The sequence below is a fragment of the Lepisma saccharinum genome, chromosome 1, assembly GCF_977018435.1.
Source record: "Lepisma saccharinum chromosome 1, izLepSacc3.1, whole genome shotgun sequence".
NCBI lineage: Eukaryota > Metazoa > Arthropoda > Insecta > Zygentoma > Lepismatidae > Lepisma > Lepisma saccharinum.
The window spans coordinates 120,536,398-120,552,009 of record NC_139229.1 but is presented as its reverse complement, the minus strand read 5'-3'; the positions used below and the strand labels follow the sequence as shown (position 1 = coordinate 120,552,009).

At 41.3% G+C, this 15,612-nt stretch overlaps 1 protein-coding gene across 4 annotated transcripts in view; it reads right to left on the bottom strand.

Moving 5' to 3' along the window:
- The window catches only part of LOC146000394 (colorectal mutant cancer protein), a 247,271-nt gene that overhangs the window by 29,719 nt on the left and 201,940 nt on the right, over positions 1-15,612 (bottom strand). For 3 of the 4 annotated variants that reach the window (XM_083137984.1, XM_083138000.1, XM_083137992.1), the window contains exons 4-6: positions 3,283-3,396; positions 1,643-1,886; positions 515-678 (exon numbers count right to left, since the gene is read on the bottom strand). In XM_083137984.1, coding sequence (XP_082994110.1) covers positions 515-678; positions 1,643-1,886; positions 3,283-3,396 — 522 coding nt within the window. Of the gene's footprint in view, positions 1-514; positions 679-1,642; positions 1,887-2,947; positions 3,078-3,282; positions 3,397-15,612 lie in introns of those variants that run through there. The other variant, XM_083138007.1, reaches the window with a different exon arrangement.

Genomic DNA, 15,612 nt, shown 5'->3' with positions numbered 1-15,612 from the left:
GTGTTTTTTTTTGTCTTTTTTTTCAACAACTACTCTAGGTATATATCTCTTGATATTTAATGTTCACACTGTAACTTTTTGCTTGTATATGCAATTTAACCTTTTATGTTCATGCCAACAATCACAAAATAATGTTGTAAATAGAAATATTAATTTCATAAAATTGCAAGGTTTTACTGGCAAGTTACAACTATTCCACAATAATTACTATCTGCTAATTGATTTAGTTGGTGTTTTAAGTCAACTTTATGCACAGTAAGGCTAATCGGAACTGGACCTACAGTTTGAAGTGGGATCCGAACCACCATGTGCCTCCACTGGGTATCAAACCCAGATTACATGTAATCCCTTGATTACAAGGCGACGATGTTACCACTGCGCCATCGGAGAGGCCACTACCTGCTAATTATTAGGAATTAAATTAATAATTACATTTTTAACAAAAGTTGAGAAATTTTAAGAAAAATGAAAATTTATATCTTTAAATCTAGTTAACTACTTTTATTGATCATACCTCGACAGCACGGGCATCTATATCAGCACTGCTGGAATCAGCATCTCCACGTGAGACACTACATGCTGTTCTTTCTCCAGCTTCCTGGTCTTGTAATTCTGACTCCTCCACTGGATTAGTGGTGGAGCCTTCCACATCTCGACTCAAGTCATTGTAATCATTTTCTGTAGAAGAAGTAAACTCATCATTTCTATTCTATGCAGTAATATGCAAAATTCGTAAACAACATCAGCGACCATGAAATTAGGCACTTGAGCTGAGTCTCACATATGAGAAAAGCAAAGAGAGTTGTCAAAAACTGATGGTTCCTGCATACTATATGCCAAATTCACCATGCATGTTGCCTTCCTCCATAGGGAAATAAAGAGTTTTGATCGGACAATGCAGAGAAATATTGATGCTATTTTGTATCATGTATGTTATGAAGGTGGAATACAAGATGAGGACATATATTGTTATAAACCTACAAACAAATCTTTTGTAAGCAGGTTCATTGGCAGTAATGTGGCAACAGTGCAAATTTTGGGGGTTGCCTAATATTGTGTCCCTTGTGGCAAGTACTTTCTTCTAAAGAGGGGTAGTGGCAGCTACACATCCACCCACCCCATCACATATCAAGTATATTTTCAGTATTATGCCAATATGTATGCCACTTCATATTTCTTTTCACACCATGTTGACAATCATATTCAATGTCAGTTGACCACCCACCCCCTAGATAGAGGTAGCTTGTGCTATATAGGGAGTGTCTGCCACTGGTAATTATCTAATGACATCTGAACACACTTATTATAAAAAACATTAGAAAATTAATTCTGTTTACATGACCAATTTTTAAAAGTGTTCTACTACTATTTCCACACTGAATTTAGTTATGTAACCCCCTTATTCTTTCCACTTTTATTATTTTATTTATTTTCTCCTGCCTACTTAAAAATAATCCAGTTTCAACAAAACTGACACTTTTCAGTTTTGTTATTTTCTTTTCTGATCTTCATTTCCAGTTCTTACATTCTACTTGAACTATCCTGAGTTCTTTGAGACATGAATTCCCAAACTACTCATTATGCAAGACAAACTTAAAGTAAAAGGAGTCTGAATGAAATTATCATTAAAAGCCTTGCTTACCAGAAACATCATGTGAAAGTTGACTCCGTGAGTCAGGTGAATGACTGGCACCTTCCTCACCATCACCTTCTCCTTCCCCCTCACCCTCTTCTTCCTCCTCCTGAATAACAAGGGACTTTTGGCGATCAATTTTGCGACTCAACTCCGCAATCACAGAGTGAAGTTCTGTAAGCCTCTCCTCATACCTCTGGGCTTGGAGATCTAGGCGATCCTCAGTGTCTTGAACCAAGTGAATTTTCTCTAGCTGCAACACAAAAATCAATAAGCATTTTAGAATTCTGAGTTCCTTCTGAATAATTGCTGCTAGTAAATACACTAGACTCTCGCTAATCTGGCAATTCCTTGCACATATGGGTGCCAGATTCGCGGAAGTGCTATGTAGTTTAAACACATAGGGACTATACAGGCTGTACTTTACGTGTTTCCTTTTAGAAGCCATAGTATGTACTGAACTGTACTGTAAAAAAGTCACAATTTCAAATACTGTACGTATGTATAGCATTGTTTAACATTTTTAACTAACAACATTGTTGAACACGATAATTCATTGCTGTGCGTGTCATTACTGCTTGAGTGACTACAGGCCGGATGTGGGCCGGACTACTGAGAGGGCGGACTATTGAGGGTCGGATTAGCGAGAGTCTAGTGTATATACTAAATAGCTTCCTGAAAGAGCAGACCAGTAATGATGCATGATTCAACTGTACACAAATCCTTAATTAAAAGACACACACACACAAAATAAACATGACACAACAGCCAATCGAAGGTCAAACCTACTAGCTGGCTTTTCGCTGGGATATTACAGCACATTGAGTTTCATCGTCTCTATTGTCACGCTGTCTATACCTGCTACTTCTTTTCAAGTAGCTTCCCAATTGTCCTCATATTATTTGAGCTTCCACCAGGGATCGAATCTGAAACCACTTGCACCAAAAGCGAAACATACCCTTTAAAATGTCCACACAAAAGTAATTTTGACACCGATTCAAATTCAAAGCATTTTTGCCCCTTCCCGGTTGAAAATTCTGGAAAAATCCTGCCCACAAGTGCTCCTCAACATACACTGTTCTCTGTTCATGACCTATTGGTGAACATATGGATTGCTAGAGTAAAATAATCATGTTTTAATATTTGTTGACAAGTGTTTTCACCTTTCTTTCACAATTTAATTAGTTCACCCACTCTTTCAGAATTACATTCAGAATATAAGTGGTCAAAATCAGGAGAAAGATGTATGCATAGAATGCAGTATGAGTAAAACGGCATTGCTTCACACAAATTACAGTTTGTCTATGAACTTACAACAGTCCTGGGAACTATATCAAAGGTCTGGATATGTTGCTGCAACGCTTCATAATATTCCATCAAACTGGTAATGCTGTGCACGTAGAAAATGAAACAGATTAATACTAGGAAAATGTCAAAAAAGGATGACAGCTCAATCAGTTGGCAAATGTAGGGACACCATGAACAACATAATATATGTGTGTAGTTTTTCTTCTCAATCAGTGCTAACTGGGGAGTTTAGTGTCTGGCAGATAACCCAAATCAAAGTGTGTGTGTGGATGGGAGGAATGAAGGGGGAGGGAGTTTAATCATATATCATGGTATAATACAAATAAAAATATTTGTCCTACCTCAATCTTATTTAATGACTTCTCAAGAAGATCGCGTTCCTGTGTTACATTATGCAAACGGCTTGTCAGATCAAGAATCTCTCCTTTCAGTGATGCCAGTGCAGCGAGATGGAGCTGAAAGTATAAAAAGAACGCAATCTTATTATATATAATACAAGAAGTATTAAATCTAAATTTAACTTAAAATATCACACATTTGGAATTTTTAACACTAGAAGAGAAAGTAGAAAATGCATGTGTTTGTAGAAATACAGGCCCGCTCTGTTAGCTACAACACAGAAACCGAGCCTACAAAAACGTCACACCTCTGTCTGTATATTTGTGGAAAATTCGTGAATATTAGGGACCAAGATCCAACTTTTGGCCCCTATACTTTACGAATCCTGAACTTTCTATGTTGTGATTGTTAGTCGATTGATTGATTGATCTGATTAATTTAGTTTATTTTACTTCTCGTTTTGTGCCTCTTGGCTAATTTGCGAAGATGGGGATGAGTGATGAAATGATGATATTAATGAATGATATTCACAAACATTCCGGGACCCTTGGCGTCGCAGCGCGATGTGCTAACCACTCGGCCACAGGGTCCGGCTGATTGTGAGTCGACCACTCAACGCACTCGGCCACTGGGGCAAACAAGAAGAGCAAAATATTTCTCTTAGTTCCAGCTTCATTTCATATTTTGACAATTTTCATTCGATTTTCTTCATACATTTTTGCCGGTCTCCGTGGTGTAGTGGTTAGCACAGCGTGCTATGACACCAGGAGTCCCGGGTTCGAATCCCGGCCCGGGCATGGGTGTTTCTTGTGAGTGAACCTTCATCAATTTAATTACAGCACCACCAATCATCATCTTCGCGATTAGCCAAAAGTGGTAGAAATTCAAAGTAAAATAAACCAAATCAAACACTCAGTCTTTCTACATTTTTATTTCCTTCCATTAAAAAATAACTTCGCATTGCTTGTCATATTCTGGTTAAAAAAATCGATAGTGCCGGTTAGATCTCAAGCGAATGATGTCTGATACATGCACTACACGCAACAACTTGCCTTGATTAGCTTCAGACCATAAAGTAGGGTTTTGACTCCACGCTTTGTCACTGCATGCGAAGAGTGACCTTCCCACCTTAGCTATCATTTAACGCTCCATAGAGATTCGCAGAATTAGGCGCGAGTAGGTGATTTATTAACGGCGAAAATAATCAGTTGCCTCGTTATTAGTTCACGACGAAAGCGTGATTTATGGCAGAGCATTTGGACGATGGCGTAATTTCCTGGAACGTCCCGCATTCATTAACTTCGATCAATCGATACTCTGCGATTTCCCGACAGGAAATTTCTCCCCATCCAGGAAATTCACAGCAAACCATTAAGCCTTGATGTTGGTGTTCTTGGTTACGAAGGAAGAAGCGTAGCACGATATCTCTCGTCTTTGGAACGGCAAATCGGGGCATTTCCCTATCTGTTTGTGTACGTATTAAACCAACGCTCCCGCTCTATCATGTTGTGCTACTTTCTAGGATGACTTTTGAAGGTTTCAAAATGCTGTACGGACACTGCAAGATTATCCAGAATTTGCAATTCCGGGAAATATTTACACTTACAGTATAAGAACATTTTAGGAGGAGTGTAAAGGTATTTTTAGCTGCAAAATAACCATCAATTAGGCCTTTCGACAATTTTAGGGAGGTGTCGCGAAATACTGAAGGGAGGGTAAATAAATCACTGTTGGGACAAGACTAAATTCCAGACTATCTTGGATCAGCTGATGGGGTGTAAGTTCTTGAGACGCCCAAATTTCAGCCTCGCGTGGTACACCCTGGGCTGTTTGCAGACTGACAAGGCTCTGGTGTGTGGACTCGCAGCCGGTATAATCCTTTGTGGGTCTTGTATCGCGTCTGTCCATGTGTGATTGTCCTCTTATGAATTTCTTCTTATCATGATTCACCCGATGGCGCAGCGAAAGCGTCGTCGCCTTGTAATCAAAGGGTCCCGGGTTCGATACTCGGTGGAGGTACATTGTGGTTCGGATACCACTTTAAACTGTAGGTCTAGTCCCGATTATCCTTACTGTGCATAATGTGGACTTAAACACCAACTCAATCAATCTTATCATCATTCATCCTCAACCTCGCGATTATCCAAAAGTGGAAGAAAAGCGTCCAAAAATCAATGGATCAACTGATGTGCCCACAGATGTTAAAAACTACTGTTACGGAACTAGTTGTGTAACTGTGAAACTTTAACCAAAGACAATGCTTACGCCGAACGTGAGAGGACGAGGAAATGGGGGAGATGGAGAGGAATAAGCTACTTATTATAGCCAACAGTTGACAGGAACATTGGCTACCGAAAGACTCTAGGGAGCTAGGGCTCATTAATGGATTTAATAGCAGCAGATTACCGATTTCAATAAAATTTATTAATTTGGTTACTTATACAATTATTGAGAAAATGTTGTCGTTGTTGAGTTTTAATATCACTTATGCACAGTACAAGCTAATCGGCGAAACTGTACCTACACGGTTTAAAGTGACGTCCGATCTACTATTGCCTCAACTGGGTATCGAATCCGGAACTCGTTAATTACAAGGCAACAATGTTACCACTATGTCAGCGAGGAGGCCAATTTAGAAAAAAAACCTGCATGTTTACAATCGCTTATGGTAGCCAGTACATAATATCAATTCTATAATCTATCAAGTTATTATTGTTCAGTTATTTAACATCGCTTAATTAAGCATACCGTTAGGTTACCCCCCCTACAGGAAAGAAGATGGAAAAATGTTACCGTAAAAAACACATTAGCAATTCAACAAGAACAACAACAACAACAAAAAACCTGCGGAGATCTGATTAAGTTCGCTGCGATATCACTTTTCAATCTTGGGCCACGTGCTGAAGGCGATGCCAATTTTAGCAGAGTAATATTGGCTCCAGCCAATTAAGGCCATTATCCTACATAATCACTCTTAGGAAGACGTTGGGAAACAGCCCAACTTTTTCTCCTTGTCACTTACGAAAGGGGGTTACAAACTAATATGCAAAAGGCGCCATTAATAACAATAACAATTCAAGGCGATGGGCGTTTTGTTTCAACAAACTACCTATTTCGCGGTCAGTTGAGAACGAAGCGCCTTCGTTCGATGCGGACGAAAATGAAGTTATCGAACACTTTCGCCGGTGAGCGTGTCGTAAAGATGATGATATCGCACTGAACACATTAAATGATAGGCGTTCATTAAGGAAACGACGCTATTAGCCGAAAACTTCTGAGCGGTGCACCTTGCACAAGGAAGAAAAAAAAAGTACAAGGAAAAAACAAACTGCTGCCCTTTTTTAGGAAGAAGAAACGAGATTGCAAACCTCCGTTTTTCTACGCTAAGAGCCTGCTATATCCAGCCTACATTAACACGCAAACATTACCTTGAAGCCGACATAATCCTTGGCTCGGAGTTATTTCCGAAAACAAGGGGAAAAAGACGCCATTTGCAAAATCAAGGCTTACGTTGAGTTTGAGATATGCAGGATGCAATTAAAGGTTTTCCCATTACTCCCTCCCATCGCAGCCGTTGCAGAAGAAGGCATTCTGCCAGCAACAGGAAATACATTTTCAGAGGCTGCTCTGTGCAGTGTAGCTCGTTCTCTTGTACAGTCACCGGCAATAAAAATGGGACACTTGCATCCTGAAATGCTAACTTCCCTGTAAGGCGTTGCGTGTGTTGCCTAACTCTACGGCGATAAGTGGATTGTAATAGCGGATTTTTAGTGGCAACGCACATAACGACGTGCAGGTAAGCGAGAATTTCAGGATCTAGCAGTCCCATCTTTATTGCTCGTGACTGTACATCGAGTGTTCTGCATGCTAGGTTAACTGCGAAGTTGAGATCTCATGGATCAGTAATTGATAAGGGGCAGAATATTTAAACTTTCAAATAGGCAACTGTTAAATACCAAGACATCAGTCAAACAACAAAGGACTATCACAAAGAAGGGGTAAAAAACAACAACACTTAAGGTAAAGGGGCTGAAAAACACACACACATAAAACAGAGGAACGTAAGCACACACTGCCGCACAGGGGCTGAAACAAACCCTTGATAGAGGAAACAAGAACTTGGGAATAAAAAGCAGGAAATTAAAATTATAAGTACTTATTGGGGAAAAAAATAGGATAGCAGGCAAACAGAAGCCATTGAAATCAAGAAACAGGTATCTAAAAATGAAACTACAAGAGTAAAATAGGTACAAAGTATGAAATCAGAGAGAGAAAGAGAGAGGTGTTCAAGTGGCGCGCACAGTGCCGTATAGGAAGTTTCTTTAAGCTTGCCCTCTGCGAAATGTCCTCGATAAAATTCATTATACTTCATGATCACTTGTCTTCACAAAATTCTTATTTTGTATACTACTGTTCATATATTACGACTGTCGTAAGATACTGTCACGGATACTTCTTGGTCGTCACGATAGTATTGAAAGTCAAGGGAATCGGTACGACCCATAATGTCCGTGACTGTACAAGTATATTCGTGGAGGATGCAGGTTGAAGACTCGTAGGAATTGACGTCTGACTAGCCTCCAGTCACACAACGCTTTGGAAAACCAAGGAATCAATTTTGTGCGTGTTTTCTCAAGTTGTGATTCAACTAGAGAAATAGAGAAAATAATATATTGGTTTAAATAAGTGTCATTTCTACCGCCAATTGCTAAATTTAATCAGACGGATTGATTGATTTAGTTTATTTAACTTCGCGGTTTGTGCCTCTTGGCTATTTTGCGAAGATGGGGATGAGTGATGAAATTGATGAATAGACATTCACAAACAACCAAGCCCGAGCGGGATTCGAACCCGGGACCCTTGGCGTCGCAGCGCGATGTGCTACCACTTTTTTTTTATTTTTATAAAGGAAAGCCAGTATGCGGAAGCTTCCCCCATCACACTTCATTCACTCGTATAATTTCATTCATATTTCAATTTCCGGACTTTTCAGGACAGACAATCACAAACATCCATGTCCGAGCCAGTATTCGAACCCGGGACTCCTGGCGTCGTAGCGCGATGTGCTAACCACTCCGCCACAGGGGCCGACACCACTCGGCCACAGGGTCCGGCTTAATCAGACGGAGACTGGAAACAATGCTTGATGAAAGAAAGGATCCACAGAGCCGTCATACACCGTGGAACCAGCAACGGCTGGGGCAGAAGAAGACGGAAAATCCTGGGCTCAAAATGTCCCTCAGACAATATATTCTTCAACCACGCTGGTATTATCGTATTTTTTACTTAAGACCAATTCCGCCCGGTATGAAAATTAATCTCTCTTATGAGCCCCCGCCGTGATTGTGTGAAATGGGTCTCTCAGCGCCTCCAATTCACAACGCCTCGCCATGTCCCGGAAGCGTGACAATTGACCAAGAGGAGACGATCTGGGGAAAGCTGAGAGACACGGCCACTTGCAGCAGACTCGCCACAATACAAGCAATTATGCTGCCTGCCGGAGAACATCAGCGCGCTCGACCATGTAGCCGTGGGCGACCTTTTTTTTAAAAAAATATATATTTTTTTTAAAGTTATGTTTGTACGAAGTAGGGTCTTGGGTTTCCAGTTACTTTATATTGTTTATTTCTACCGCGAAGTTAATCGCGACTACATGAAATGTACAGTGGCTAAGGGAACACTAAGAATCACAGGAACAGACAATGAAAGAAGGAAAAGATTTTAAACGAAAAGAGGGGTAAAGAAACTTGAAAGGAACAGAATAATAAAGAGAGGCTTAGCATGCAGACAGGAAGTGATCGAATTAGAAGATAATGAGAAAGCAGAAGTGATGGACTAAGTGAATGGGAAAGGAGAAAGTGACTGAATAATATAATCGGAGGAGGAACTGAACTATTAATAGAATAGGAGAGGAGAAAGTAAACTATTAACAGAATAGGAGAGGAGAAAGTGACCGATTAATAGAGGAGGAGAGCAGAAAATGACAGAATAAGATAATGGGAGAGGAGAAAGTGACCGATTAATAGACGAGAGGAGAAAGTGACCGAATCAGAGAATAGGAGAAGAGAAATTGACCGAATGAGAGAGGTGAAAGTGATCGAATAATAGAATAGCGAACGAGAAAGTGACAAAATAATAGGATGAGAGAAGAAAGTGGCCCCCGATTAAGAGATTGGAAAGGGGGGAAAGTAACCGAATAAGAGAATGTGAGGAGTAAGTGACCAAATATGAGAAATGGAGAGGAGAAAGTGACCAGATAAGAGCAACTGAATAAGAGAAAGGGGAAGAGGAAGGAGATGGCATTCCCCTGCTTTAAAAAGTGCGACCGACAGCACACGCTGGTTTGAATTTGTTGTAGAATATCCACGACATGGCATCCTCGGCGTCCCCCGTTGCTCACTTCACGGCGAATTCTGTTCGGAATGCGATCGGAACAAAATTAACGAAGACTCTCAATCTGGGGAAGCAGGCAAGGAAGGCATTCTTGGAATGAAATTAGATCCTTTTTTTTCTTCCGCAGCAAGACCCAAGACGACGACGAAGCTGAACCTCGAAGGAGAATGAGACGGCGGTAAATTAATGAGATAGATGCCCCCTCCCCCTCCCCTCTCCTCGCCGCATGAAGGAAATCATCCAGGCTTTGACGAATTCTACTCCTCGCAAGAAAAGCAAAAATCTCTCTTCCGCAATAAAAAGCAGCACAAAAAAGAGCATTAAAAGGGGAGAAAAGGGCTTCATAAAGTTGCGACAAGCAACTACCCAAAGGCGGATGATAAATCCTAGGAAGCGGATGGGCCCTAAAGAGGAAATAAAAGTTCCTGACAAATCACCGTACTTAATTAGCCATGTTACATTTAGAAAACTAACTGGAGTTAATCAGGACGAGATAGAGAAGGGGTTGGGAGACGCAAACTGTTCTGGACACGAAAACAAGGTAGATCCCGTTTAATTATAACGCTCCAAAGTACCGTAATGCAGAGGGAAGTATGCTTATGACTTAGTTTTAAGACTACCGGTTATAATTGAATATGCACGCGCAGTCCACACAGAGCTATAAAACACGAACGGGGGGTCAGACTCATTTCGAGAAAACTTAAATTTCCTGTCTTTTTCGGGTATTCATAGTATTTTCAAGTAGCTCTCCACAGAATTTTAAAATGCTTTGGCATACTAATAGTTATTTCTCCAACGTTGGGTGTTAATGAAAGGAATGACGTTCATTCAACATACACGAAGAAACATGAAATAAATATTAAAAAAATACAAAATATCTCTAGTCAAAAGCTTTCCTTAAAAGAAAAATGTGTTTTGTGGATGCGTGGTGATCTGAAAATCCTAACGTGGCTCAATGAAGTGAACACAGAAATGCACAAAAAATTTAGTTGTATCCTGTACCTTATACAACCCATCTCACGGTAGTGTTCAACGGCATTGCGTAATACACAGGCGCAAGGAGATTGACTGAATTTATCAACGAGGCAGAATATGAGGAAATTCTTGTAGAATTTTAAGCAATAATGACGATAAGTAATTCCAAAATCATACTTCATTTTCCACCCCAACCACAAGGGAAGCATCCAGAATTCAATATTGTTTTCGTACTGTAGAAACAAACGTCTCAATTACGCAGAGCGATGGGACGCAAGATAAAACAATGAGGGATTGGATTCCCGACAATCCGACAGCGCCAGGAACAGCATCTTGGCTCCTTTGTTCAGCGCGAACGGAAGAGAGGGACGCGAAAGGCAAATACGATTCTTGACATCTGACGTCTCGACTGCGTGCACCTAATATAATTTCACGTGGTGTCAGAATAATGGAGTGAGACAGATCTCATCGCACACAAGGTGAGTGGGGAGACGTCCTCGGAGGCAGTGTTGCTAAGTTTGGTTCATAGGAGGCTCCATCTCGTCCGGTCCGTGTGTTTCTTGGCGATTTTACGTCGCTTAATACCTCTGTAGGCTAATCGCGATACTGAGGGTGAATGCTGATTTGACGAAAGAAACGATAGGATAAACACAATTCATGCCTTATCCAGGATTCGAAAATAGGGCCTATAGGGAGTAGTCCTTTTCTAGAGTTCGTCCCTGGATCCCACTTTAAATTGTAGGCCTTGTCCTGATTAGTCTATCTGTGCATAAAGTGAACTTAAACTATAGTTCGTCCCAAATTAAGAGTACAGTGTCGGGCTCTGGCGACAGTTTTGCCAGATGTTATCTGATTTTTTTAATTTTTTTTTTTAAGATTTCGCCTCATATCAAATTAATGAAATCTCGCTGCACCCTCTCTGGTAGCGAACTTATAGTTACTGCTCTATGAGAAAAATTCGCATCACCAACTTCTGTGTTTTCAAATCCATAAGTAAATTCGAGGAACGAAATCAGTACAAACATTCCCAAGATAATTCAACCACATATCTAAATTTTCAAAAATTGAAATACTACACGGTTAATCTTGAAAATCAAGTTCTCCCGGCAGATTCAAAGACATACAGCAAACTGCTAAATCCTTCTACCCCATCACCCTCGTATTTCAACTGTCTAGATTTTGTGGAATCCTTTTGCCGAACTAAAAGTTAAACCAGCTTAGTGGAATTTAATCGCAGTTAGTACCACTGCTAAGCAGTGGGTTTACATTCCGGTTCCAGAGGAAGGAAGAAAATGGAGAAGGAGATTATCATTGCGCAGAGACCGCGAACATCAGACGAGAGTGGAAAATCCCTCTCCCGCGGTTGGCCCGGCGCTGAAAGTTGTTGATGAGACGTTAAGAGAAGTTCCAGAGAAAAGACAACACGGCATGGAAGCAAACAAACACGGAAAAGAAAATTGAAAAACACGGAGCGGAGGGGCCGCGAGAAACATTCCCGGAGGCGGGAACGCAACGTGGGGTCGGCTATTTCTCACCACCTGCAAGGATAGCAGTGGCTGCGAAAATGTGCGATTCGATTGTTTAACGAAATCCCTTTTGTGCTCCCAGGAACGTCAATTGTTGGCGTTCGGCCACGGGAACCCACGCGCTATGTTTCCTTAAGCCTGCGGCGGATTATACTGCAAAAATGATACCTGCCTGGTAGTGTTGCTGCATGTTACGAGAGCGTGTTTAAAATTACAGCGAAAGTTCGACGTGGTTTCAGGTTTAACTGCAGAGCAACCGCGCCATATCAAACTGCACGTAGAGTTAGTGGTATATTTAAGAGGCAACTCTTGGACTGCAGCCTCACCACATATCCACCAACGTTGAAAGCATGATCAAAATTCTCATTCTCCTAAGCAAACGCCAACGTAATGCAACTGTTGCTTGGAGACAAGTAAAAATTAGTACGGTTTAAAAGATCCGCCCGAAAAGGAATCTTAACTACGTCACTGTGTAATCAAATTGTATATATCATACTCCCAGCACTGCTCAGAACTATGTGCTACTTGGCTAACCAGGAAACTTATAAATATACATGTAATGTAAATGCGCTGGATTTGATTTGTATTTAGTGTTGCTTTTCTACCACTTTTGGATAATCGCGACGATAAGTGATGATATGATGGAGGAACACTCGCAAAGAACACTCACGTCCAGATCGGGTTTCGAAGCCGGGACCCCTGGCGTCGTAAAGCGCTGTGCTAACAACGCCACACCGCCGAACGTACAAACTTCAACACATTCAACAGACTGGGGCAGAAATCCACACCACAACAGGTCAAGAAATGTTCCTGCGGCACACCACCTAGCTGGGTAACCGCCTCAGATTGATCACTCTCTCTTTTGCAACTGCAGTACCTACATTTGTACTACCTACAATGATTGACACGAAAGCTTCAGTTAACTCTACAGACTTCGCAGCCCTGACAGTATAAAGAGTGCAGAGTTGTAACAATCGCATTAAATTTCAATGGAATCATCACAACCCAGAATTGTCCGTGACTGTACCATTGTCAGGGTTATCCCGCTTTATAGAGATCGGCCAATAAGCCACTTCGTTACTGAAGCACGGACAACAAGCTGAACTGAGCGATTCAACCCAATCTCTTACATGTCGCTGGTTGAATGCTGTTTTGTCGTATCTCCATTTTCATCGAAAATGATTTAATTACGTCATTGTGTTCCGAACATGTTAATATTTCACGTTCAGAAGCAACATATCTGGGTTTCGAGTGGTTTGAAGTATCAACTATAATAATTTGTTTGCGCAAATCTTGTAGTGTATTCAAAATCTGAATACGTCAAACTTCAATCAGCTCTCCTGAAAAGTTTATGTAGATGGATATACGACAGACAACATAGTATTCAGTCGGTGATGTATACTTATATGGTGAGCTGTATCTTAAGAGACAATAACAAACAATTTGTGTGAAAGAACCCCAAAACTGGGCATCTTGCATTTTGGGAGATGGAGACAACACACAGAAGACAAGATCTGCCTCGGCGGTTTTTAACCAAGGGAGGAAATGCCTGTTCCCGGCGGGGTCAAATATCGACCAGTCTCATCGCTCCAGAAAAACTAGCCGTGACGTCAAAGAACAGCCTCGGAGACCTACAAATCACACGGAAGGAGAAAAGTCACACTGCAGTGAAGCGTGTCGAACGCTGGAAGCTCCACATCGTGACAGCAAGGTGGCCAAAGAGAAAAACAAGGTAGTTTGTGTTCACACAAAAAGGCAGTTCTAAACACAGAATCAATATACCTCTGTAGAAAGCAAGATTAAAAAAAAAGGTTAGTGTGAGACACCCATAATACCGCTTGAAGGAATCCAAACCGGTTCTGGAAACTTGCTCTTACTGCCACACTTATCTACGAGATATGTTCCTCATTCGTTGTAGTACTATAGGCAATTATCATATCATTATGCGGATATGAAACAACTTGTACACTGCAGAACCCATTTCTACAAAGAAGTTGAGATCTGCAACGACCTTGAACCCGAAATACAATTTCAATGAGCCAGGAATATCTTGCGGAAAGCAAAAGATAGGCTTGGTACACGTCCAGATTTTTTAGATTAAGAGCAAAGATACGTTGTAGGGTAGGTTGGTATTATAAGTATCTTCCAGAATATGACACGTTAAGATTTGCACATTGCTCCTACTACTTACTTTAATATCATTATTAGCAGCAACATTCCCTAACTTCTATAAAATTTGCAGAACGGTAAACGCGCCTTTCTTAGGAACCAGGTGCTCCCCACGGAATCCACCCTTCCAGAAACTAGCGCGGCTAACATTGCACCCTCTTCCGGATGTCTATGCCTCTATATAATTTTATACAAAAATTAAGTATTTCTCCTCCAACGGAATCCATCCTTCCAGAAACCAGTTCCTCTAATGGAATCCATCCTACCAAGAACCAGTTCCTCTAATGGAGTCCATCCTACCAAGAACCAGCTCCTCTAACGGAGTCCATCCTACCAAGAACCAGCTCCTCTAACGGAGTCCATCCTACCAAGAACCAGCTCCTCTAATGGAATTTATTCTACCAAGAACCAGTTCTTCTAATGGAATCTATTCTACCAAGAACCAGTTCCTCTAATAGAATCTATTCTACCAAGAACCAGTTCCTCTAACGGAACCCATCCTACCAAGAACCAGTTTCTCTAACGGAATCCATCCTCCCAGAAATAAATTCCTCCAACGGATTCCATCCTACCAAGAACCAGTTCCTTCAACGGAATCCATCCTACCAAGAACCAGTTGTTCCTCCAACGGAATCCATCCTACCAAGAACCAGTTGTTCCTCCAACGGAATCCATCCTACCAAGAACCAGTTGTTCCTCCAACGGAATCCATCCTACCGAATCCTACCAAGAACCAGTTGTTCCTCCAACGGAATCCATCCTACCAAGAACCAGTTGTTCCTCCAACGGAATCCATCCTACCAAGAACCAGTTGTTCCTCCAACGGAATCCATCCTACCAAGAACCAGTTCCTTCAACGGAATCCATCCTACCAAGAACCAGTTCCTTCAACGGAATCCATCCTACCAAGAACCAGTTGTTCCTCCAACGGAATCCATCCTACCAAGAACCAGTTCCTCCAACGGAATCCATCCTACCAAGAACCAGTTCCTCTAACGGAATCCATCCTACCAAGAACCAACTCCGACAACGGACTCCATCCTTCCAGTAACAAACTACTCAGATCTCCCAATACACGAGTTGTAGCAGAAAATAGCTCCACACACACAGGCTAACGCCTGCCATCATAACACACCAAAAATAAAGGCAATAAAACTGCTTCCCAAAACACGCCATCATCTCAAGACATTCCGGTATCTTCAACCGCTTTTCACTGAGAAAACTCATGGTACGAGAACCGTTGCATTTCTTTCCACGTGATCGCCGGCT